General features: G+C 40.2%; 2 protein-coding genes across 4 annotated transcripts in view; both read left to right on the forward strand.

Moving 5' to 3' along the window:
• Nucleotides 1-11687, forward strand: part of LOC117960092 (polyribonucleotide nucleotidyltransferase 1, mitochondrial) — an 18022-nt gene extending 6335 nt beyond the window's left edge. Inside the window, exons 1-28 of one of the 2 annotated variants that reach the window (XM_034897657.1) lie at nt 2780-3039; nt 3304-3364; nt 3702-3776; nt 4034-4139; nt 4256-4305; nt 4430-4493; nt 4581-4628; nt 4785-4898; nt 5528-5714; nt 5947-5998; nt 6547-6604; nt 6771-6867; nt 6956-7058; nt 7333-7403; nt 7618-7654; nt 7769-7835; nt 7962-8051; nt 8204-8257; nt 8467-8576; nt 8815-8886; nt 9276-9339; nt 9446-9529; nt 9757-9840; nt 9954-10060; nt 10683-10738; nt 10897-10975; nt 11085-11132; nt 11226-11687. In XM_034897657.1, coding sequence (XP_034753548.1) covers nt 2921-3039; nt 3304-3364; nt 3702-3776; nt 4034-4139; nt 4256-4305; nt 4430-4493; nt 4581-4628; nt 4785-4898; nt 5528-5714; nt 5947-5998; nt 6547-6604; nt 6771-6867; nt 6956-7058; nt 7333-7403; nt 7618-7654; nt 7769-7835; nt 7962-8051; nt 8204-8257; nt 8467-8576; nt 8815-8886; nt 9276-9339; nt 9446-9529; nt 9757-9840; nt 9954-10060; nt 10683-10738; nt 10897-10975; nt 11085-11132; nt 11226-11375 — 2307 coding nt within the window. In that variant the 5' untranslated portion in view covers nt 2780-2920 and the 3' untranslated portion in view covers nt 11376-11687. Of the gene's footprint in view, nt 1-2779; nt 3040-3303; nt 3365-3701; nt 3777-4033; nt 4140-4255; nt 4306-4429; nt 4494-4580; nt 4629-4784; nt 4899-5527; nt 5715-5946; nt 5999-6546; nt 6605-6770; nt 6868-6955; nt 7059-7332; nt 7404-7617; nt 7655-7768; nt 7836-7961; nt 8052-8203; nt 8258-8466; nt 8577-8814; nt 8887-9275; nt 9340-9445; nt 9530-9756; nt 9841-9953; nt 10061-10682; nt 10739-10896; nt 10976-11084; nt 11133-11225 lie in introns of those variants that run through there. The other variant, XM_034897658.1, reaches the window with a different exon arrangement.
• Nucleotides 11688-13490: 1803 nt separating this feature from the next.
• Nucleotides 13491-22414, forward strand: LOC117960155 (serine/threonine-protein phosphatase 4 regulatory subunit 3-B-like). Of its 2 annotated transcripts, none has more exons than XM_034897830.1 (16): nt 13491-13961; nt 14511-14566; nt 15063-15161; nt 15343-15966; nt 16719-16796; nt 17865-17981; nt 18138-18254; nt 18777-18908; nt 19098-19200; nt 19297-19338; nt 19652-19810; nt 19924-20093; nt 20195-20334; nt 20465-20613; nt 20681-20832; nt 20953-22414. In XM_034897830.1, the coding sequence occupies exons 1-16, from the start codon at nt 13820-13822 to the stop codon at nt 21058-21060; spliced, it is 2388 nt and encodes a 795-aa protein (XP_034753721.1). In that variant the 5' UTR covers nt 13491-13819; the 3' UTR covers nt 21061-22414. The 2 variants fall into 2 exon arrangements, with proteins under 2 accessions (XP_034753721.1, XP_034753722.1); XM_034897831.1 differs by having other exon boundaries at nt 13492-13961; nt 20696-20832.
• Nucleotides 22415-22679: the final 265 nt, after the last annotated feature.

Raw genomic sequence — 22679 nt, forward strand, 5'->3', positions numbered from 1 at the left:
CCAGTGCATACCTTTAGTCTCCATTCAACTGCGTAGTCGTTGGACGCGTGGGGAGGCTAATGGGATCGGAACACACCCCTAACCCTAACCCTAACCCCCTAACCCTAACCCCCTAACCCTAACCCAACCCTAACTCTAACCCGAAACAATCAAATCTTAGTTAGATTTGATTGATTAGTGCTGCATCATGCCTATATGCTCATCTATGAATCATCATTCTTATCCAGACACTGTTTCTAAACACACACACAAGCGCACAAACACATGCATGCATGCACACACACAAATGTACACACATACACGCACGCTATTATTATGGGATCTCGCTTTTTACTGCTAAAGCTAACCTGCCACTGAACTGAAAGTGTATGGACAGCAGATTTTCTTTAATTGTTGTAGTTTACAGAAATCCAGAATAAAATGTGGAGTGTGTCTGTATGTTCTTCACGTTTCGAAAAGACTCCTCATCTCAAGCCATCTGTTTAAATTGATATACTGTCATGTGAAATGTTTTTGAAAGAATTGACTCTATGCGCCTCCAACAATCAGTTCATTTAACTATCAGTACACCAGGCTCCCAGTAATCAGTTGCTTGCTGAACAGACAGCAGAGTCCAGAAGTTAGACTAACATCCAGACAGCCCTCCAGCCAGTCAGTGAGCCAACTCTAACAGTGCTGCTGCAGTTGTCATGGCAACAGATGAGATTTAACAGCATCTCTAACACTCTCTGGATTACTTTCGTACATGCACACACTTGCACAGGCACAAACACATGCACACACTACAGTTAATTGCAGGATTTCACAAAAACTCAAACCCACTTTCCCATTATTACCAAGGTTTCTACCAGTGTTATCTTGTTTCCATGGCTCCAGGACACATTGAGATCTCATTATCATTATTACTAAGCAGAGCCAAGGAATATTAGCGCACAACAATCATACAAGGATCATAAACAGCTCAGTGGAGGATACTGTGTTGCTTTTCTTTTCGATGCTTTCCTTTCCAGAGAATTTTTCTCATGTCAATGTTCATCAACAAATATAGAAATCAAATGGTTATCTGTCGACAGTCTGACAATCTATATATCAATTAATTATTAAACGATCAGACCATTGAAATTATTTGGTCCAAGCTGTGTAAAGAGATTATTAATCAATTGTTGTTGTTGATGAGAAGTGATATTCAAATAGGCAAAATTTCAACAACCAAGCCTAACTAAAGAACCCTATATCTCTCCGGTGTGTTAGTGTGTTACCTTGGTCACTTCAGGACTCAAGACAGAAGTGCTTTTCGTAATTTCATGCTGTGTTGTTTCAGGAGGTGACAACAGGACAGCCTGCATGAGTGCTGCACTGATGTTAGTCATGAACACACAAACACACCCACACACATGTAGAATTCACAGGATTTTTAGCAGGGGTGAGAGATGAAGGTTTTCTGGGTCCTTGGCAGCCAGACATGTCTATCCGTCTTTAAAGGCAGATTATCTATCATCCTATTTTTTGTGACTCATTTTACACATTTTTGTTTCATGATCTATGTTTCCAAATCTCCATCAAGAGTCCTATTGATATTGCCTGCATTCATCCGTGCCTGTGGTGGAAAGACATGTTTCCCTTTCTCCTGTGTGTCACTGAAAAGCCAGTAATTGGATCCACTGATGTGGACTTGCATAAACTGGGGGGAACCACTGTTTAGACAGCTCATAGTGACAGGAATTGGCAACGCTTGATTTTCTTTGTCACAAGCGTGGTAAATACATTAGGGCACATGGCAAGGTTCCACTTCATCATAACAAAGTAGAGGTAAATTCTTCCACCACAGCTGACTTTGGACATTCATTAAGTACTCTCTACCTTATTGTAGATTTAACAATATGTATGTGGGGGCTAGGCTATGTGCTTGTTATGATAAATCAGACATGATGTGGCTTAAATAAACACTGTTGAAAAGGCCCTTGATGTTTAATCAATGTGTAGACCGTAGTTGATCTAACTACTGAAAATAGTGGCACAGCTTAGGCTTTATTTCCAAATCATTGACACAGTTTAGTATATATGACGTAGGTATTTTTAAAAGGGAGGAGGTTGATCTTAAATGTTCCTACAAGCTGAAAGATGTTCTTTGTGAGGCAATCCTGACACCTAGTGGTATGGATTTTAAATTGGATATTTGAGGCCTACTGCCTGGTCTGCTTCATGGCTGCTTCTTCCAGACAAACTGTACATTTTTTAAATGGGCAATCGGGTTATATTGCCTGTGCATTTAACATTTTTTTATTTTTATTTTATTTTACAAGTAGTGAATACAGTATGAGCCTATGACAACTAAGCTACTTGTACGGAACCATGGAATCTGTAACGTTATATTATAGGATATGTAAAGGGGTAACATGTTTGACACTTCTCGCAGGTAGGCCGAAGCTGAATGTTCACAAACCTAGCAATATAACTGGTTAAAAATGCATTTAAAACCCATAGAAGAGATATGCTAAAGTGGATGTTAATTTAGGGGAATTATTGTAACATTTTTAGGGCACTTTATTGAGTTTTTAACCATACTCATATTCGGTATTTAAATTAATTAGCGGTATCATTATAAAATTCCCCTACTGCTACAATAATTTAATATTGCAAATTTTTGGTCAGATTGGATTTAAATCACTCAGGTTACTCTTGTGGGCATTTTTGAGAAATACCTAAAGCGGAATTGTTGGGATTTAGATAGTAGGCTACGGAAACTTTTGATGTTACACACTCACCTCGGTCTGTCGAATCAGGAGACGCGTCTCTTTGACGTCATTCCGTACATGTGACCAAAACTGACATGGAAGCCCCCATGCGCACATCTGAACTGTAAAGGCACTGACTGCTAGCCACTTCGTTTTCTTTGTTTTGTTTTCGTGTTTCTTTAGATATGAGGTATTTGCTCCGACTGGGGCACTCGTTCGCCCGCCTTCATGTCCGTTTATGTCACCAAAGTGTTTACAGTAACAATACAAATCCGCGAAGACTGCTAGTGGACCTTGGTGAGAAGTGAGTTGACTTTCCCGGTTTCCTTTCTCTTCCAATAACTGTTAGCACGTGAGACCTGATTTTTACTTCTAGCTAATTGTTTCTGTACCTGCTGTCAAAGTGTATCCATTGCATTGGTATCCTCGCTTTTACTAGCTCTTAGCCAGAGCCAGAATAGACAACTGGGATGTGTTGGTATCCAGAACACACAGTTAGTTAAATATGTCATCTTACTGCATGTAAACAGTGGGTGTAGTATGTGATGTGGTCTTGTTGCTTTTTTAGGAAACTTGAGATCTCTTCAGGGAGGTTCGCTAGATTTGCTGATGGATCTGCTGTAGTAAAGGTACAGAAGGAAAATGTCAAAAGTTACACCCACACAATGTATGTAAATAATTGGTTACACCAAACAGGTGCATGGTAGCAGTGATGGAATGTACTAAGTAAGCTATACTTACTCTAGAACTCTACTTAATATACTGTACTGTACAGTAATGTACTAGTAAAGTTAGAGCTTGTGTAAATCAGTGTCTCTTTACTGCTTAAAATGTCAAATCTTTCTTTCATGACTTCTTCATGAAAAGAAATAAAGTGTGCTGTGGGGCTATACTGCGCAGTCCCAGATGTTAGATGCTATTTTTGAATTTTGCATGTATTTTTTGGTAACCTCTTTCTCTTTGAAGTTGGGAGATACCTCCGTGATGGTGACTGCTGTGAGCAGAGCCAAACCTTCTCCATCTCAGTTCATGCCTCTTGTGGTATGTTCTCAAACTTTACAGTAAAATTGCCAATCTGTAATCGTTCAGTTTAGTTTTGTTATATGTAATGTAAATGGATTTGGTAGAAGAATTGTAAAGTAGATTGAAAGTGTAATCCAGCTTGTAGGGCCCGACCGATATATTAGCGGGCCAACATTATTGGAACTACAAAGTAGAAACTAGAAAAAATACCTTATGAGACTTCAGTATATAATTAGGGGAAACCATTCTGAATGAATGTCCTTTTTGATCAACAGGTGGACTACAGACAGAAAGCAGCTGCTGCAGGTCGAATCCCCACAAACCATTTGAGACGAGAGCTGGGCACCACTGATAATGAGATCCTCACCAGCAGACTCATAGGTGTGTTGATATGTGTCTGGATGTATGCATACCCTTGATGTAGCAGGTCTGTGTGCTGATATTTTACAATGACTTGAGTGCTTTGACCAACAGTTTCTCGTGTTTCTGTTGCTCAGACAGGTCGATCAGACCACTGTTCCCTCCTGGTTACTTTTATGATACTCAGGTCAGTTCAGTTTGACGTTGTTTTCATCATTATGTGGTAATGGTACTCTTTTTACTTTTTGAACAAAAATGATAACAATGTGCATCTTTGTCTTCAACTTTTTGTTTGTTCATGTTTCCTGTAGATCCTCTGTAACCTGCTGGCAGTAGATGGTGTCAATGATCCAGATGTGCTGGCTATTAATGCAGGTGAGATACATCACAGCCATCCATGTTTTCCCCAGAGCATAGCTATGTTAATGTCCCTAGCTAAAACAATTGTTTCTTTTGTTATAGCTTCCGCCGCTCTGGCCCTCTCTGACATCCCTTGGCATGGACCCATAGGTAAGAAACACACAACAGATTTAGGCCTATTAAAATGTTTTGATCTATTGCATTTAAATCATAGTTTTCAATTGTCTGTTCAATTTCTATTCCTGTGATAATTTTGTTGTACACTAACACCTAGCTCGGGACTACTTGTGTGTTTGTGTTTTTCAGGTGCAGTGCGTGTGGGCATGGTAGATGGAGAGATGCTGGTCAACCCCACTAGGGCAGAGATGATTACCAGCAGTCTTAACCTGATTGTGGCTGGAGCCCCCTGCAGTCAAGTGGGTAAGTTGGCAAACACTATAACACTCGCAGCAGAAGTTGACGTGTTTATTTCCTGGAAGAAATGTACAGACCTGTGATAACATGATATGAGTAGTTCACTTAATATTTGTACTTTTGAACAAACACATCATTATTCCATTAACTAACAGCTGCTTATAAAATTACAAAAGTTACAATATAATAATCTGTAAATAAAGTATTTATATTTAATGTGTACAGGAGGAATGGGCAAATTATTATCAATGAGATGTAAAAGTTTACAGTAAAAGACTTGTGCAAATTATTTAAGAAGTAGGCAATGATGGTGAATGTGATTTAATTTGTTTTAAGAAATGCAAGAAGGCTAACTTAAAATCTAATAACACAAACGTGAGTCATATTATTACTACACCATCAAATAACAATGTTATACACCTTGTTGCGTTTCACAAGTTATTACTTAGTGATTTCTTACTAGTGATCGGCTAGGAAGCAGCAAGCTATCATCCTCATACATAGTTTACTTAGGTGTAGATGTCAACACAACAACTATGAACACCATCTGCAATTGTCAGCTCAGTGTTGCCTGTTTGCTGTTTATCTGAAGGTAGCATCATAAAACACTTCTTTAATGTGACTCTGTCTGCCAGTGATGATTGAGGCATCAGCTGAGAACGTGCTGCAGCAGGACTTTTGTCATGCAGTGAAGGTGGGAGTCAAACACACCCAGCAGATCATACAGGCCATCCAGCAGCTGGCTCCAGAACAGAAGGTCACTAAGCGCACCCCCGTCAGGGTGTTCTCAGTCCCCACTGACATGGTGGAGCATGTTCGACAGTAAGACCAGTGATGAAACTGTTTTGTATTCTTCCGTAGTCATAAGGAGACAAACAGTTCTTACAGTATCATTACACTTTTAAACACTTAGTGCATGGTACACCTGTAGTACTGGGGACCTTAATGAAGCAGTATCTGAGCTTTATTTCCCAAAAATGAGAGATAAAAATAGGACTCATGTTGGTTTTGATGTTAGTAATGACTTGGTTATTTTTCCTTTTCTTTCCTGCAGATCAGCTTCCAAGAAGATCTATGCAGTTTTCACTGATTACACTCACGATAAGGTAACGTCTCTTCCCCAGGTGCTGAGTCAAATTTATCTTTAACTTTCTCTTAGCACATCATTTGGTCATTCTGAACCCTCATAATATGGATCCCGTTTTTGTTTCCTTTAACCCTTGTGTTGTCTTCTCATTGACCATGCAACTGTTGTTTTTCTTTTTTTATCAATATTTTTCCTTTTCGCTTTTTCTGAAATTTTTTCCCACTTTGTTTAGCGTTATTTTATCTTTTTTTTTTTTCAATGCTATTAAATTGATTTAAAACAAATGTAATAAAAGTAGTGTACTGATTGTTTATTTTACATGTTATGAGTGTTGTAGGTAAGCATCTTCGTTAGTTTTTTTATTTTTGACAATTTGGTTGAAAGAAACACAAATTTCTGATATAGAAACCTTTGGAAAATGGGCCAAATTTGATACGAGGACAACAGGAGGGTTAAGTTATTGAAAGCAGCTAAAATAAGTGATGTTTCTCTTTTCTGTGATGTGACAGTGTTTATTAACCTTATCTCTTGAACAGTATCAGTAATATACTTATCATATTGTCTTAGATTTCAAGAGATGAAGCTATCAACAAAGTTCGACTAGAAACTGAGGAGGACCTAAAAGGTAGATCATCTTCATTATTTGTGTTACATATACATCATTTCAAGTTAACTGATTTGAATATTGTTGCAACCCCCTTCACACAGTCATATATGGATTACAGTTCAATTCAGTTGGGTCTGTTTACTTCATCAGCTGACCAGTGTCAATTGATGTTTCCAATGTGTAGACCGATTCCCTCAGGCTGAGCCCTTTGAAGTCATTGAGTCCTTTAACGCTGTGAGCAAAGAAATCTTCCGCAACTTAGTGCTTAATGAGTACAAGAGGTAAGCAATGGCCGTGGTAAAATTAATGTATATTCTTAAGACATGTGGTGTGCCTTTGTAACTGGATTGTTTTAATTGGACGTGCTAGATGTGATGGGAGGGAGTTGACTGCTTTAAGAAACATTTCTTGTGATGTCGACCTCTTCAAGCCGCTGCATGGCTCAGCTCTTTTCCAGAGAGGACAAACACAGGTAGGTACAGAGCAGAAAGGCCACAGAAGCTTAATTTGAAGGGTATGATTTGTTGAAAGAAGAACACCATTGTGTCTAACTTTGATGGCGGTATAAGACCGGTGTTGGTATTTTCTGCAACTGAAAGATGATAATACTAGGTTTGATAAGGACTGCAGTAGTAGGAGGGGAGTAAGGCTCTTTGTTCTGAAATAAAAAAGTTTTTTACTCTGAATCTACATTCACTTTTTCAAACAAAGAAAGCTCTGTCCTCGACCTCTTCCTTTTTCTATAGGTGCTGTGCAGTGTTACTTTTGATTCCCTGGAATCTAGTATCAAAGCAGATATCATCACCACAGCTTTGAGGTAAAGTTATCACTTATTTTCACACATGAAACCACACATTCAGCTGTTTACAGTTCAGAGTTGGCCCTTCAACAATATTTAATATCTGTCTATATCTAAATGTCTTGGCACTAGATCCGTCCTATTTGGCATCCTAAGTTACCCACACAGACTAAAATAAAAGTTTTTGAAAAGACAATTTAACCCAGGTCTTCCTTTCATTTCCTTCCTGCAGTGGCATCAAATCCAAAAATTTCATGCTTCATTATGAGGTGAGTAAAATCCTGTTTTAAAAAAGTCGCATAGATAGACTTTGATTGTTTGTATGATTGTGTATAATTTTGTTTTCAAGGTGCACTTAAAATCAGCATTGCCTTTAATTTCAGTTCCCTCCATATGCAACGAATGAGATTGGAAAGATGGGAGGCATCAACAGACGAGAGCTGGGACACGGTTTGTGTTCAAATTGACATCTTCTACTTTTAGTCAGTGTCTGCTAAGCAGTCATTCCCTTTAAAAATCTTCTGGACAAAGACTGTGTGTTTGTGTGGGTATTTGTTCATGTTTGTGTGTTCCCAGGGGCCCTGGCTGAGAAAGCTCTGAGACCAATTATTCCTAAAGACTTCCCTTTCACTATCCGGGTCACTGCTGAGGTGCTGGAGTCAAACGGTGAGTGTGGTGACACTATTTAAAGCGTACAAACACCACAGGAAGTGTGTTCATTGTCTGGCCGGATCCCTCAGGGAGGAACATAGTTACAGTGTCTGATTGCCTAATTTGTCCTTTCCTCTTCCTATTTCCACCTCTTTATCTCCTCTCAGGATCCTCCTCAATGGCTTCAGCATGCGGAGGCAGCCTTGCTCTAATGGATGCAGGTACTGGAGTGGGAATGCATGAAATAGCTCATTCATGTTTTACCATAGTTTTTTTTTTCTGACTGATTCTTACTAGGCTACTCCAAGAAAATTAAAGATGGGTAGATAGGATCGCTAGATTTGGTTTTGTTGCAGTTTTTTAATCACATTTAATGCAAAATGCAATTGTGTAATGATATGTTGCTAATGTCCAAATCTGTGTCTCCCAGGTGTGCCCATCTCCTCTGCTGTGGCAGGTGTAGCAGTTGGCCTCATCTCCAAGCCCAACCCAGACAAACCTACTGAGATCCAAGACTACAGATTACTAACTGATATCCTGGTACATACAGTGTGTGACCAATTTGTGACCATTTTTTAACTGCCAGGCAGGAGAAAAGAGTGTAATTAGGCCATTGTGTTGAATATGAAAGATAGCTTTTGTTTTAGATAAGATAGTGTCGATAGATTGAAAAAGGGAGAGAGAGGAGATGACACGCAGCAAAGGGCTGCAGGTCAGACTTAAACACGGGCCGTTCTCAAGGAGAGGTCACCCCAGCTAACTTTTGTTTTCTTTACAGGGAATAGAGGATTACCTTGGAGACATGGACTTCAAATTGGCAGGAACAAACAAGGGCATCACTGCTTTACAGGTACTGTGTCTGATAACTTTTAGCGAATGTCTAAATTAAACTTTGTGGCTCACTCAGTAGCTTAAAAGAGCAGAAAAAGCTAAATGTACATGAAAAGATAGGTTTTTCACAGAATTATTTCACCCGGCCCATTTTCAGTGCTTTATAAGTAGAATTTGGTGCTGTCTGAAACATGAAATAAAAGACTTTAAAATATGTACTATATATTATAAGATACTGCCATTTCTCTGACTCGAGGGTCTAAGGATAGAGAGTGTCAAATGCTGTATAGATTGTAAAGTCCCTTGAGGAAAATGTTGTCTTGCTGACTTGAGCTTTTAATGCTACTTTAGGTTTTATCCTTTGATCCATATCTTATATTCTTTTACACTCCTTTATTTAACCTCCAGGCTGATGTGAAGATCCCAGGTTTGCCTCTGAAGGTGGTCATGGAGGCTATCCAACAGGCCACAGGTAAGCTCAGATGGCAGTGAAACTGAACTCTTTTTTTACACTTAACAATTAAGTGTGTAGACATTTTTGGGAGCTTAATGGCCTTTGGTCCAATATTATGTTCCAGTGGCAAAGAGGGAAATCTTAAGCATCATGAACAAATGCACAGCGAAACCAAGAGAGACGAGGAAAGAGAATGGACCTGTTGTTGGTAAGTTTTGTTTTTGAACATTCATTTGTTTATGGACATTTTAAAGAAAGAAGTACACACTTGGACCAGGTCAGACAATGGTGTGAGAAGTGGTCGGATATCACTAGTAACTATGTGTAAGACTAGTTGAGTTGGATAAGTAGAGATGATGGCTACACTACTGCGTGATCCATGACATTACGCTGATACTGCCCATCTGATGTGTGTGAGTTTGAATCTTTCTTCAGAAAATGTCCGGGTGCCTGTTTCCAAACGAGCGCGGTTTGTTGGTCCAGGGGGCTATAATCTTCGCAGGCTACAAGTACAAACAGGTAACATGTAATCTATTATTCATATTTAATCAGAAAGCCAACCAGGAACATGACTCAATACAGACTCCTTCATAACAAAATGTTGAAACTGTAAATACTTTTTTCTTCTTTAGGTGTGACAATAAGTCAGGTGGATGAGGAGACTTTCTCTGTGTTCGCTCCAACACCAGGAGCCATGAATGAAGCCCAAGACTTCATCAGTGACATCTGCAAAGATGATGTCAGTCTCCACCACTTGAAGGGCTCTATTAAAAACTGCACATTTAGAAAAACATGTTAAAACCATGACAAAAAGTACTTATAGTGGTTGGCTTAGCTCAGTTGGTGGTGGTGATGGCACAGTGAATATAACACATACCTTTGGTGTGGGAGACCTGGGTTTGATTCCCACTGCGAAACATCACCATGAGCCTGACCCTGAGCAAGACACGTAACCCGTAGTTGCTCGAGAGGTGTGTAACTTCTGATATAAAGCAATTGTATGCCGCATTGGATAAAATCGTCAGCTAAATGACATGTAATGTAAAGTTGGTAGAGCAGGGGCACACATGCAGAGGTTTACTCAGCGATGCAGCAGCCGCAGGTTCAACTCCGAACTGTGGCCTTTTGCTGCATGTCATACCCCTTTCTCTCCCCTTTCATGTCTTCCTCTGTCCTGTGAAAAGAAAGGCCTAAAAATGCCCCCCAAAAAAACATCACCTAAACAAACGTCACCTTGCTGAAAAAGAGTCTTTGAACATAAGGGTTTGCGTGTGTATGTTCGTACATGTGTATGTACTATACTGTATGTATTATACTGTATGTGTATGAACATACGTGTGTGTTTCTGTTTTGTGTTGCAGCAAGAACAACAGCTAGAGTTTGGTGCTATCTACACCGCCACGATCACTGAGATAAGGTAAACCAATAAATTGGGATGTTTACTATTAAACGGTACTTGCTGCCAAGCATTAGCACACGGTTAAACTTATCTAGGAAACATGTATTTATATTTCAGTAGAAATCAACTTTTTAGCATACAAACTGTTTCTGAAGCCGTTTACCGCTGTGCTTCAGGGACATTGGTGTGATGGTGAAGCTTTATCCCAACATGAGTGCTGTCCTGCTGCACAACTCACAACTCGACCACAAACGGGTCAGTGAATTTGCCTCTGCATACTGTTTGAATGTGTGTCCATGTTCCTGTGAGTGTTTGAGAATGAACTCACTGCTAAAGGTCATTTCTTTGTATTTTTCTCTTTAAGATCAAACATCCAAGTGCTTTGGGTTTAGAGGTGGGACAGCAGATACAGGTAGGCGTCAATAACGACAAGCTTTGCTGTCCAAAGTAGCCTCCTGTGTTTACATACTGGGCTTGTTGTCTCTGACTGGATTTATGCTAACAGGTTAAGTACTTTGGACGGGACCCAACAGACGGCAGAATGAGACTTTCAAGGAAGGTGCTCCAGTCTCCTGCTGCAACTGTCGTCAAGACACTAAGTGAGAAACAGAGCATCTCCATGGGTTCAAGCGACAACAACAGCACCCAATTGTGACACACCTACACAACAGGCTACCTTGTGGATTTGCTGCCAAGGATGGATTCAAACCGAGTAGATTTTGCCATTCAACAGTTCTGTTGAGAGCATCAGATCTAGTCACACACTGAACCCAGAGGTTTACCCTGCTGCTGTGGGTATAGAAGTGATTAAACTGCACTACACTGCAGCTTATCAAATCCTGCCATCATTCTACTTCAGTGGGTATGCAAAGACTTCCATATTTGGTATCCATTGTGGATGTGTCCTCTAAGCAGCCAGGATCAAGATATGGACAAAGAATGAAAAGTGGGAAAAGTGTACTTTTTTTTTTTTTTTTTTTTTTTATATATATATATATATATATATATTACTTTTAGGGTGTATTTACAGGATATTTAAGTGATGTGTAAATAAAACCGTGAGTGGTTGCTTTATAGTGTAAAATTACCCTGCACACATAAGCAACCTGACTTTAATATAGCCCAACATTCAGATGCTAACAAAGAAATACACTTAAGTGCCACAAATTGTACCTAATTTTTGGGACCAGGCAATGGTCCATACTATTTTAAGTTTGAGTGCATCATCCACCCACCCTGCAGCATGCCTAGTTGTTTCACCACTGTAATGAGTAAAATGGCTGACTTTATACATAGATGCTGTAATTGCTGTCTCGGTGGCGCAACAAGGACATCACCACTAATGTACGTCCCATGAAGACAACTGCTCAATATCAGCCAATGGTCTAAACAATCTGATGGTAAAAAGAGATTTGAGAAATGCCGTGTCAGGAGCTGCTGTGTCCTGCTCTGCCTGGATCTGGAGCCCCATTGGTTTTTCATGTGATACTTAAATGAGAACATAATTATTTGGCCTCTGGCAGAGTTTGTAGTTATATTTATAACTCTCAATCCTAATCTTCTGGCAAAAATATACACCAAATTAATATTGAATCTCTATGGTGCACTAATTTAAACAATTTTAATACAATTAATTAATTGTAAATGCATATGCATATGCGCCTCATTTTCTTCCATCCTCCAAATCTGTACTAATAATCTGAGGTAATATGTAAATGATATATGTTTTTTGGGCCTGCTGGTCTGATGGGCAACAAAGATAAAAGTCTCTGTTGTTTAGAACTCATTATGAATAAATTCATTAAAACATACTGTGAAGAACTTATTTTCACTTTTTTGAACGCTTTGCTTGGAGTTTTCTACATAAGAGTGACATGACATTGTCACGAACACATGACCCAGTTATGACACATGAACCCTAAACATAACCATAACTTTTCATGATCAAACAGAATGACACTTACTAAAAGAAATGTTATGTCATAAATGTTTATCTCCTGTTTATAATGTTTTATGACATGTTTATGACAGTGTCATGTTAGATGCCTTCAAGTAAAGTGTAACCAAAAACACTTTTGACTGGTTCATCTATGATAGTTGTGTTATGTTGATAATTAATATAGGCTACAGTAATGATTATTGACAGTAATCATACTGATTACTGTACAATAAATATATTAATACAATAAATATATAATTATACAACAAATATATATATTATTTTTGTTTGATATTGACAACTGTTTGGGGGATTGTTTTATATGGACAAACTCGCTACATGGCTACATTTCTGAAAGACTTAAGTGTCTACTTTATCAACTTTATCATCAATCAAATCAGGTGCCAAATAATAATACATGTAGCCTCTACTGTAGGGTACATTTTGATCATGAAATCCACCCTGAATCCAACCTTCTGCTGGTACCAGGATGATCCAGATTTCATGAATAAAATGAATAAAAAAATAAAACACATACTGAAGGTTTGATTTTGTATCAGGATCAAGATTGGATTACGTTATTTAGCTAATTAGAAACAACTCATGTGACAGATGTTATCCAATCCGAAATCGGACATCCACCAGATTATTTATGAACAGCTGGGCCCAAGTGTTGAGACGTAAACTTGATTCTTATATCTGTAGACTTCAAGATCTGTATTTGCTGCTATTACTGTTCTTGCCACATGGTGGCGCGGTAATTTCTGGCATTGCGGTTTTGCCATTGGACAATTTCGCTCGGAGGCGGAGACCCCGCGGCGGTTAGCGCTTGATTGACGTCGAAGAAGAAAAAGAACCGATCGGATTACAAGATGGCGGTCTGTGGACGTTAGCAAGAAGGCCGTTAGAGTTGTTGTGTTCTCTGTAAATTTTACAGTTTGATAAAAGGCCTCCTATTGAGTTGTTTCACACCGTGAACGTAATATGTTTATTAAATAGCTACTAATAAATTTAACTGCTGTTGTGAACCTTACTTCGACGTGCATGTTTTAGAACATGCGGGTGGAAACAAAGTTAACAGGTCGAGGGTAGGAAAACACCAGACGGAGTGAGGTGGTAGCTAGCTTGTTAGCAGCCTGCTAGCTCTGACTCGGTAAACCATGTCGGACACTCGGCGGCGAGTGAAAGTATATACGCTAAATGAAGACCGGCAGTGGGACGATCGGGGTACCGGACACGTTTCGTCTACGTTTGTTGAACGACTGAAGGGAATATCATTATTAGTTCGGGCCGAATCAGACGGTAAGTTCCCAGTTAGCATAGCCGCATTGATGTTACGTCGGCTAACGCTAGCACGCTAACTTCTAGTTCTTCGGACAAAATGCTTCAATTGGCCACTAGCTACGTATACTTGGGTAACTTATTGAAATTCCTTCTTTGAATTAGCTGCTAAGTCAATTTTTTAAACTTTTGGAACAACCAGTACTCTAACGTTACCCCTAGATAAAAGGCAATAATGTATTAAATAGCAGCATGGGGGGCCTTTAAAGTCTAGCTAGTCTTAAATGTACAAACTTGTATTTTGCCCATGATAGTAAACTATTATGAGTCGACGCACAAATCACCTTGTAAAATAAATTAACATTGGATTAGGCTAACAAGCTCTTCTGATGTTAGTTGTAACTTTGTATATATGCAACATTGTTTCACATTGTCTACTTAGCATTAAATGCTACATACCAGGCAGATTTATTGACCGTAACCTCCAAGAATGGGTAATGCTATCATGTGGTAACCTTTGTTGTGATCAATCGCACTAGTCCAGAAGTTAACGAAGTCTTTGTGTTTTAGGATCTCTACTTTTGGAGTCGAAGATAAGCCCGAATACTGCATATCAGAAACAACAGGTAAGACTAAGGGACCTGATACTGGATCAGCTACAAAAGGCTCGCATACCTCGTTTTTTTTTTTTTCAGAATTACAGTGTGAAAATGTAATCATTTCAACAACTGAAAACTTGTTTTCAGACAATCACTGCTAAAATGATGCATTGCCGACAATATTAATCAAGTATCTTGTCCGGGTACAACCCTGGAAACAAGCAATTGGCAGGTCATATCGTTAGTATTTACAATACCAGAAATATGTTTTTCAGCATTTTAAGGATGTACATGGTTTCACGTAAAAGATCTGAGGTAAATGCTCCTCCTGAATATTGTAGACAAAACAACCTTTTCATCCGAAATAAAAGGCATGGAAGTGCTTTTATGTGTTAGGGCTTAAATATCTTTTGAGATTGTGAACTTGTGTGTGTAAGCACATGCAACAGCGTTTGAGTGTGTCCTGTGATTAAGATAAGCATTACTTTGTAAACATTTTGATGTGCCTTTATCCTCCTTCCAGGACACACTGATTGTCTGGTCGGAAGCAGATAATTATGACCTGGCCCTAAGTTTCCAGGAAAAGGCGGGATGCGATGAGATATGGGAAAAGATTTGCCAGGTAAAGTCAATCCAGTTTAAAGTTTTGTTCATTCTTTTAAAACATCTGTTAACCAAGTACTACAGAAACTGGAGTGGTGCCGGTTTGCTGGTGCAGAAATTCTATTGACACTGCCATAAATGCCAAGAGGCAGTACAGTGATACTTCTTCACCGCATATCTACCCACTATGTACTTCCCAGGTGCAAGGCAAGGACCCTGCCCTGGACATCACCCAGGATCCCATTGATGAGTCGGAGGAGGAGCGCTTTGAGGAGATTCCAGAGACAAGTCACCTGGTGGAGCTTCCTCCTTGTGAGCTAAGCCGACTGGAGGAGATTGCTGACCTGGTTACCTCTGTCCTGTCTTCGCCCATCCGGAGGGAAAAACTTGCCCTGGCCCTGATGAGTGAGGGCTACATCAAAAAACTCCTGGGCCTCTTCAGAGTATGTGAGGACCTGGACAACAGAGAAGGTCTCCATCACCTCTATGAGATTGTCCGGGGTGTCTTGTTCCTCAATAAAGCGGCCCTTTTTGAGGTAATGTTCTCTGATGACTGTATCATGGATGTGGTGGGCTGCCTTGAGTATGACCCAGCACTGGTTCAGCCTAAACGGCACCGTGAATTCTTGACAAAGACCGCAAAGTTTAAGGAGGTGATCCCTATCACGGACTCAGAGCTGCGGCAGAAGATCCACCAGACCTACCGGGTGCAGTACATCCAGGACATCATCCTACCCACTCCATCAGTGTTTGAAGAGAACTTCCTTTCCACGCTCACCTCCTTCATCTTTTTCAACAAGGTTGAGATTGTCAGTATGTTGCAGGTAAGGGTCTAAAATCAGGTAACTTGTATTAGTCTATAAGCACAATTTATCACCAAACTATTGTCAGATCTGTTTTGTGTGTACCAAATTTAATTGCCAGTTGAACAGGTTGCAGTTGAACATTTCTGCATGTCCAGTGTTCTCCTAAATCTGTAATCAGTTGCCACTGATGGAAATAGTTTGACATTGCAAGACAACCTACCCTCCCTGTGGTTCCAGATAACATGGCTCACTTTATAATAAATTAATTACTAGTTTTACATAAAGTGAAATTGTTTAGGATTAATAATTTATCTGTGCATGCTGTCATCACATAATACAAATGGCTGCTTTTCAATTTATGTGTAAAATGTGTCTGTTCGTCAGGTTTTGTAACACGTTTGACCCATTAAAAATATAAAATAATAAACATTTTTGACAGGTCGTTTAGTAAAAAAATTAAGGCCAGTTGTATTGCTTCAAATTGATTTCAGAATGTAGTATGAATGTGAGATAGGTGTTAATAAAAAAATTCTACAGTAAAATGTTTATCATGAATATCCAATGATTGTGTTTTAAGGCTGAGGAGTAGTCTGTAAGAATCATGTGGTCTCTGAGTTGATGGAATGTCTCACTTTTTTATTATTGGTGCAAAATATGAATGCAAACTGCCCGGATTAAGTTTTGTATTCCTCTTTTGTCTGTCTTTTGTCTTTTACCTTTTTATTTTTTCAGGATCCTGATTACTTAACCCTGTTTTTCATGTGCCACAGGAGGATGAAAAGTTCCTAACAGAGGTCTTTGCACAGCTCACAGATGACGCAACAGAGGACAGTAAAAGAAGAGAGCTTGTAAGTGATGTTGGCTTTCGTTGCTGCGGGAATGAAATGCACTCAGTAATACTGTTCTTGTTAAACGGATTCATTCTAGTGTCTGTATTTTCATTTCTTTCATGAGACCTGAATATTTACTCAGGGCTTTAACTTAAAGGTTCTGACACACCAACCTGAGTATCGGCCGTCGGACAATCTGGCGAGGTTGGTGACTCGAGTCTGTTCGGTGTGTAACGTGCCGTCGTCAGACAGAGGAGAAGTGGGCTTCCATTTTGGCCGATTTGACTTGTTGAATCGGACAGTGGGCAGTTGGAATCAATAACCTATTTGATTGGTGGAGTGCTAGCCCTTAACTAGCACATCAGTGCACGATAATACCGGAGCGGACTACACCAGTGTCTTCTTATTACTAGCCATTGTGTTTTCTTCTGTTCAGCGAGTAATGACAACAAGGACCCTTCTTGACAATACAGATTAGCGTCGCCTGCTGTTATGGTGGTGGATAACTTACTCCGATCATGTATTGCACTAAATGTAGAAAAAACAGTGTTGTAAAGTTATGAATTACTTGTGAGTTACCAGTCTTGCATTAAACATCTTCCTTAAGTAATAGTAAAAAGGTATTATCAAAATATACTTGACTTAAAAGTGCTCATAATGCAGTGCATTATATCTTATTTTATAAGATTATATTATGGTCCAATACATTGTATTAAATATGACTGATAATTTAAATAAAAGTTTTTTTAAAATGTTTTTCAAGTAGCCTACTTGGACATAAGTATTTTCTAGAGTTAAAAATGTGTACAGATTTGACATATTCCCCTCATACTTGGGTATGAAGTTGCCATTGAATTTCATTTGTAAAGGTCTTTGGTGTCCTGGGGGTACCCTGTAAAAATTAGGAGGGCAAAAATATAACTGAATAAATCAGTAAACATCTGTTTTGTGGACTGTGTTAATTGTCTTGTTACATTGTGGCTGCACGACCGGTACATGTCCGCAGCTGTCGGGCCTCTGAACGCCTCTGAATGTCTGTCAATTGCTGAGCAACTGTTAACTCTATTTTTTGTTTCTGCTCCTCAGGTGAACTTTGTCAAGGAATTCTGTGCTTTTTCACAAACGCTGCAGCCACAAAACAGGGACGCTTTCTTCAAAACTCTGGCAAATCTAGGCATATTACCTGCTCTCGAAATAGTAATGGTATGCTCTAGATGTTAAGAATAATGTGACTATATAAATTGCTGTTAATGAAACATACTCCATATATTTTTCTTTGTGCCTATGAATAATTGAATGGGGAAACATGTAATGTGTGTAGAATTTGCTGTCTTCAACTTCTATTTCTCTCGTGTTCAGGGAATGGATGACCTGCAGGTGAGGGCAGCAGCTACAGACATCTTCTCCTACCTGGTGGAATTCAGCCCCTCCATGGTCAGGGAGTTCGTCATGCAGGAACCACAGCAGACAGACGATGTAAGCTTCCACATATCACTGTCAACAAGCATGCTTTCACTTTTTAGATGCCAGGGAGTAGTTCAGCCCAGGATTGCATTGTTAAATTATTAGTTATTTCAACAACAAAAAAGATGAAAGGAATACTCTCTTTCTCTCTGTCTCTGTGTATGTGTGAAGTCAAGAAAGCCAAAATCAACCTGACCTTAGGTGCTATATTTTGAGTATTTGGATGGACTGTAGTCTTCCTGTATGTTACTACGTGCTTGGCTTTACACGTATGATCACGTCTCGCGTAACAAATAGGGGAGACGCACAAATCGCTGCAGCACATGGACGCTGCACACCCAGTTTAAACTGGCAGATTGGATTACATGGGCGCCGAAATACAAAAAGCTGCTATACTTAACACCTGTGCCTGGTGTGTTTTAGTTGTTAGGGGGGCTTTACTGTGTCATGCAAAGTTGTTGTTGACTTTACCTCAAAGATGCTTCATTTTGATTGCGTTTTCTACTGTCCGTGTGTCATTTCTTTTGTTTACAGGATGTTCTGCTGATAAATGTTGTAATCAAGCAGATGATTTGTGACTCTGACCCAGAGTTGGGAGGGGCTGTCCAGCTGATGGGTCTACTCAGGACGCTCATTGATCCTGAGAACATGCTGGCTTCCACCAATGTAAGCAGAACAAACACACACGAGTCCGGCGATACAATTACGTTTTAATGGACGTAGTTTACATTATATTCCAAAAACCATGTTGCCCCCAAACACTTGCTGGTAAATTTTCAAACCTCTAATTGCTTTGTCCAACACTAAAACATCAACAGCACTTATCAAATTTTCTTGTCATTTGTTTCCTTTTAGAAAACTGAGAAGACAGAATTTCTGAGTTTTTTCTACAAGTACTGCATGCATGTCCTTACTGCTCCTCTGCTGGCCAACACTGCACAGGACAAAAACTCCAAAGGTGAGCTGGGGACTCGGGACACACATCAACTCAGTGGTTCAAACTAGAATATAAACAGGGCTTTTGACTGATTTATTCAATGTCATTGGCTTTCAGATCTGCAGGAGGGGTCAACAAAGATCAACCCCGTCTGTCCAGGTGGGTGTGATGTAACTCAACATCAACCATAACCTGGCCAAAAGTGAAAAACCTGGTCAGACTTTACTGAAAATGATTAATCTTGAATCATAGTTATAGTAATATTACATTTGAATTTAGTGTTAATCAAGTTTAATTCCCCTGTACCCACCAGAAAAGGTTAAAATGAATGACCATGTTCGTCTTCATAACTGATCAAAGGTCCCATGATATGGTGCTCTTTGGATGCTTTTAAATAGGCCTTATTGGTCCTCTAATACCATATCTGATAATAATACCATATTGTTTATTGGCTTTGTTTTATTTTGTGTAGACAACTTCCAAACAGCTCAGCTGCTGGCATTGATCTTGGAGCTGTTGACCTTCTGTGTGGAGCACCACACCTATCACATCAAGACCTACATCATGAACAAAGACCTGCTCAGGAGAGTGCTGGTGCTCATGAACTCAAAGCACACCTTTCTGGCTCTTTGTAAGCTCCTGCATATATAAACAGTGTATTTCTATACACACACACATGCACCAACTTTATCTGTGGCTCTCGGCTTATTTTTTCTTTCTAATTTGTTGTCTTTTTTTCCCAAGGTGCCCTGCGATTCATGCGAAGGATCATTGGTCTGAAGGATGAGTACTACAACCGCTACATCATCAAAGGGAACCTATTTGAGCCTGTCATTAATGCCCTGCTGGACAACGGCACCCGATACAACCTCCTCAACTCAGCCATCATAGAACTCTTTGAGTTCATTAAAGTGGTGTGTAAACACAAATCAAACCCTACTGAAAAGTGTTCATTAGTACAGGGTATGTGCATGTGGATTGCAATGCGGTTTTCCACCATTTCTTCTCTTTACAGGAGGACATCAAATCTCTCATAGCTCACATTGTGGATAACTTCTACAAAGCACTTGAATCCATTGAGTATGTCCAGACCTTCAAGGGCCTGAAAGGCCGGTACGAGCAAGAAAAAGACAGACAGAGTCAGAGACTCAACAGGTCAGTAGACTGATTGGACACAAAGTCAAGTCAGTGCAGTGATCTTTTCTTACCGATGGCATGATGTTTTTTTTCCCATCCCATTATTCTGTAGATAACTGTAGTTAGTGACGTAAGTGTTCCCCTGTAGATATCGAAGAGACGCACGGTCGTTGGACGAGGACGAGGAGTTGTGGTTCAATGATGACGACGAGGACGATGATGGAGAGGCTGTGGAGAAGAGCCGAATGGAAGATGACTTCTCTGACAGCTACGGCAAGTACATGGAAGCCAAAAAAGGTAAGCAACTCTGGCATTGCTGTTTGTTTCCCAGTTTGAAACAGCCTAAACGTTTTAATATTCACAGTCTCTGGTATTGCAGGAGCTGCCAACGGAGCTAATGGTGCCAACAATAACGGGAAAGCTGCAATCTCAGCTGCCTCACCAGTCGTCACTCCAAACAACAGTCCAACTTCCTCTGTCAAAAGCGTTGCTCTTCCTGCTTCACCAGTAGTGAAGGTAGAGAAGCTGTTATATGAGAACTGATCATAATGGACAGAACCTGCGGAGATCAGTGTTAAGAAACCATAGTGATTTAAAACAAAAAGATTTCATATTGCCTTATTCTGTTTCTCTTAGACTGCTCTGGTTGGTTTGGTGGACTACCCTGACGACGAGGATGAAGAAGAGGAAGACGAGGAGGAGGAAGAGCAATCTCCAAGGAAGCGGCCTCGTCTGAGCTCTTAAGGCTAATTGTTCTCCGTTTGGTCGTAGTGGACGGACACGGAGTCCCTCCCTCCTCTGGTCGTCTCATTGGTCCATGGCCTGCCTGTGCTACCTGTCAGTCTCACTGATGAGACAGGCAAAGACGAGCTTCCACCTCACCCAGTCCCTCCTGATGCCTGCTCGTCTTTTTCCCTCAGTGGCAGGAGAGGGAGAGCTCCTCTTCTGGAAAGAAAGACAAATCAGTCTGTTCCTTCAGCCTGTTGATTTTACCTCTCCTCTAGGAGATCCCAAATCTCCTTTCCTTCTCCTGAGGAGAAACTCAAAGACCATTTGCAAACTCATCCCTCCATTTTTCATAACGCTCTCCTGCTCTCCCAGTTCTGACCTCCTCCTGAACAGCTTTCTTCTTATCCACCATCCTACGTACTGACCCGAGAGGCTGCGGTAGAAGTAACATTGACAAGGCGGTTCCTACCTCTGTTCTGTTGCTATAGCAACGGTGGCGAGGAAGCTGCGGTACTGCAGCAGCTCCACAGGAACCCTCTCATGTCCTCATTTACACTCTCCTTTCCATCCTTCTCGAACCCGAACCAATGAGCTCCCGAGCCAGAAGAAGCCAGAACGCAGCCAGCCAGTGTAAGAGGTGTTCAGCAGGCCAGTCAGGCTAGCAGGACTAGCCGTCATAGTTGTAGAAAGCTTGACTGGCTGAAGCAGTGCTGCCCTGCCACAGGACTGTTCAATTTTGTCGGGGATAGAGTGATCGATAAGACGAGAGAGATCACAAATGTCAAAATGTACCAGGAACTAAAAACTCTGCAGTAGGCTTAGATCCAGAGGAGCAGGACTCAAACCTACAAAAGCCATGGCGTCAGTCTGGCCAAGGCACACACAAAACACACATCGTCTCGCACACAGGACTGCGTTAGCCAGAAATCCTGTATTTCATGAATTTGTTAAAAAGTACTGTACAGATGTTTTTTTTCTTTCTTTTTAATCATTTTTCCCTGATCTGATTTTAAAGGGGAGAGAGATACCTACCTACCTGTGTATTTTTTGTTGTTGCACAAAGGTTGGGTCACTGTTCACCCTTTCAGTCCAGTTCATTTGACTCAATGTAAAATGCAGAGAAGTTGCAAATGCTGGTTTTAAAAAAATAACGTATTAAAACTGCAGTAAAGTCATTTTTGCAGCCAACATTTTGAGGATGTCTGGAGTTTTGTATTGTAGTGAATTTCAGAAGTTAGTGGCGTCATTATGATGTACACATAGCCCAGGTTTTGTTTTAACAGGGTGAAAAACCTGAGCTATTGATGTGCTTAGACTAGATTTAGTGCACACTTGTTCAGGAGATTCAAGACTTGGCAGCCTTCTCTCAGACAGGTTCAGAGTTCTATCAGCATCAGAAACAAAGCTACCCACTTTGTCTGTGCACTGTGACACAACATCTCGCATGTTTTACTGAATGAAGAAGGATTTTAGTAAGGGGCTAGAGGCGCTGAGGGCTTTAATCCCTATTTCAAGGTCCGGAATGTTCGATGCCAGTTGATCCAGGTCTTTGGCCGGTGAAATAAAACAACTCTGCAGACCGAAAATAAGTTGAAGGGGGAAAAAATTTAAGTTTTGTTATAGTTTAATTTAAG

Source organism: Etheostoma cragini, chromosome 17 (assembly GCF_013103735.1).
Source record: "Etheostoma cragini isolate CJK2018 chromosome 17, CSU_Ecrag_1.0, whole genome shotgun sequence".
Taxonomy (NCBI): domain Eukaryota; kingdom Metazoa; phylum Chordata; class Actinopteri; order Perciformes; family Percidae; genus Etheostoma; species Etheostoma cragini.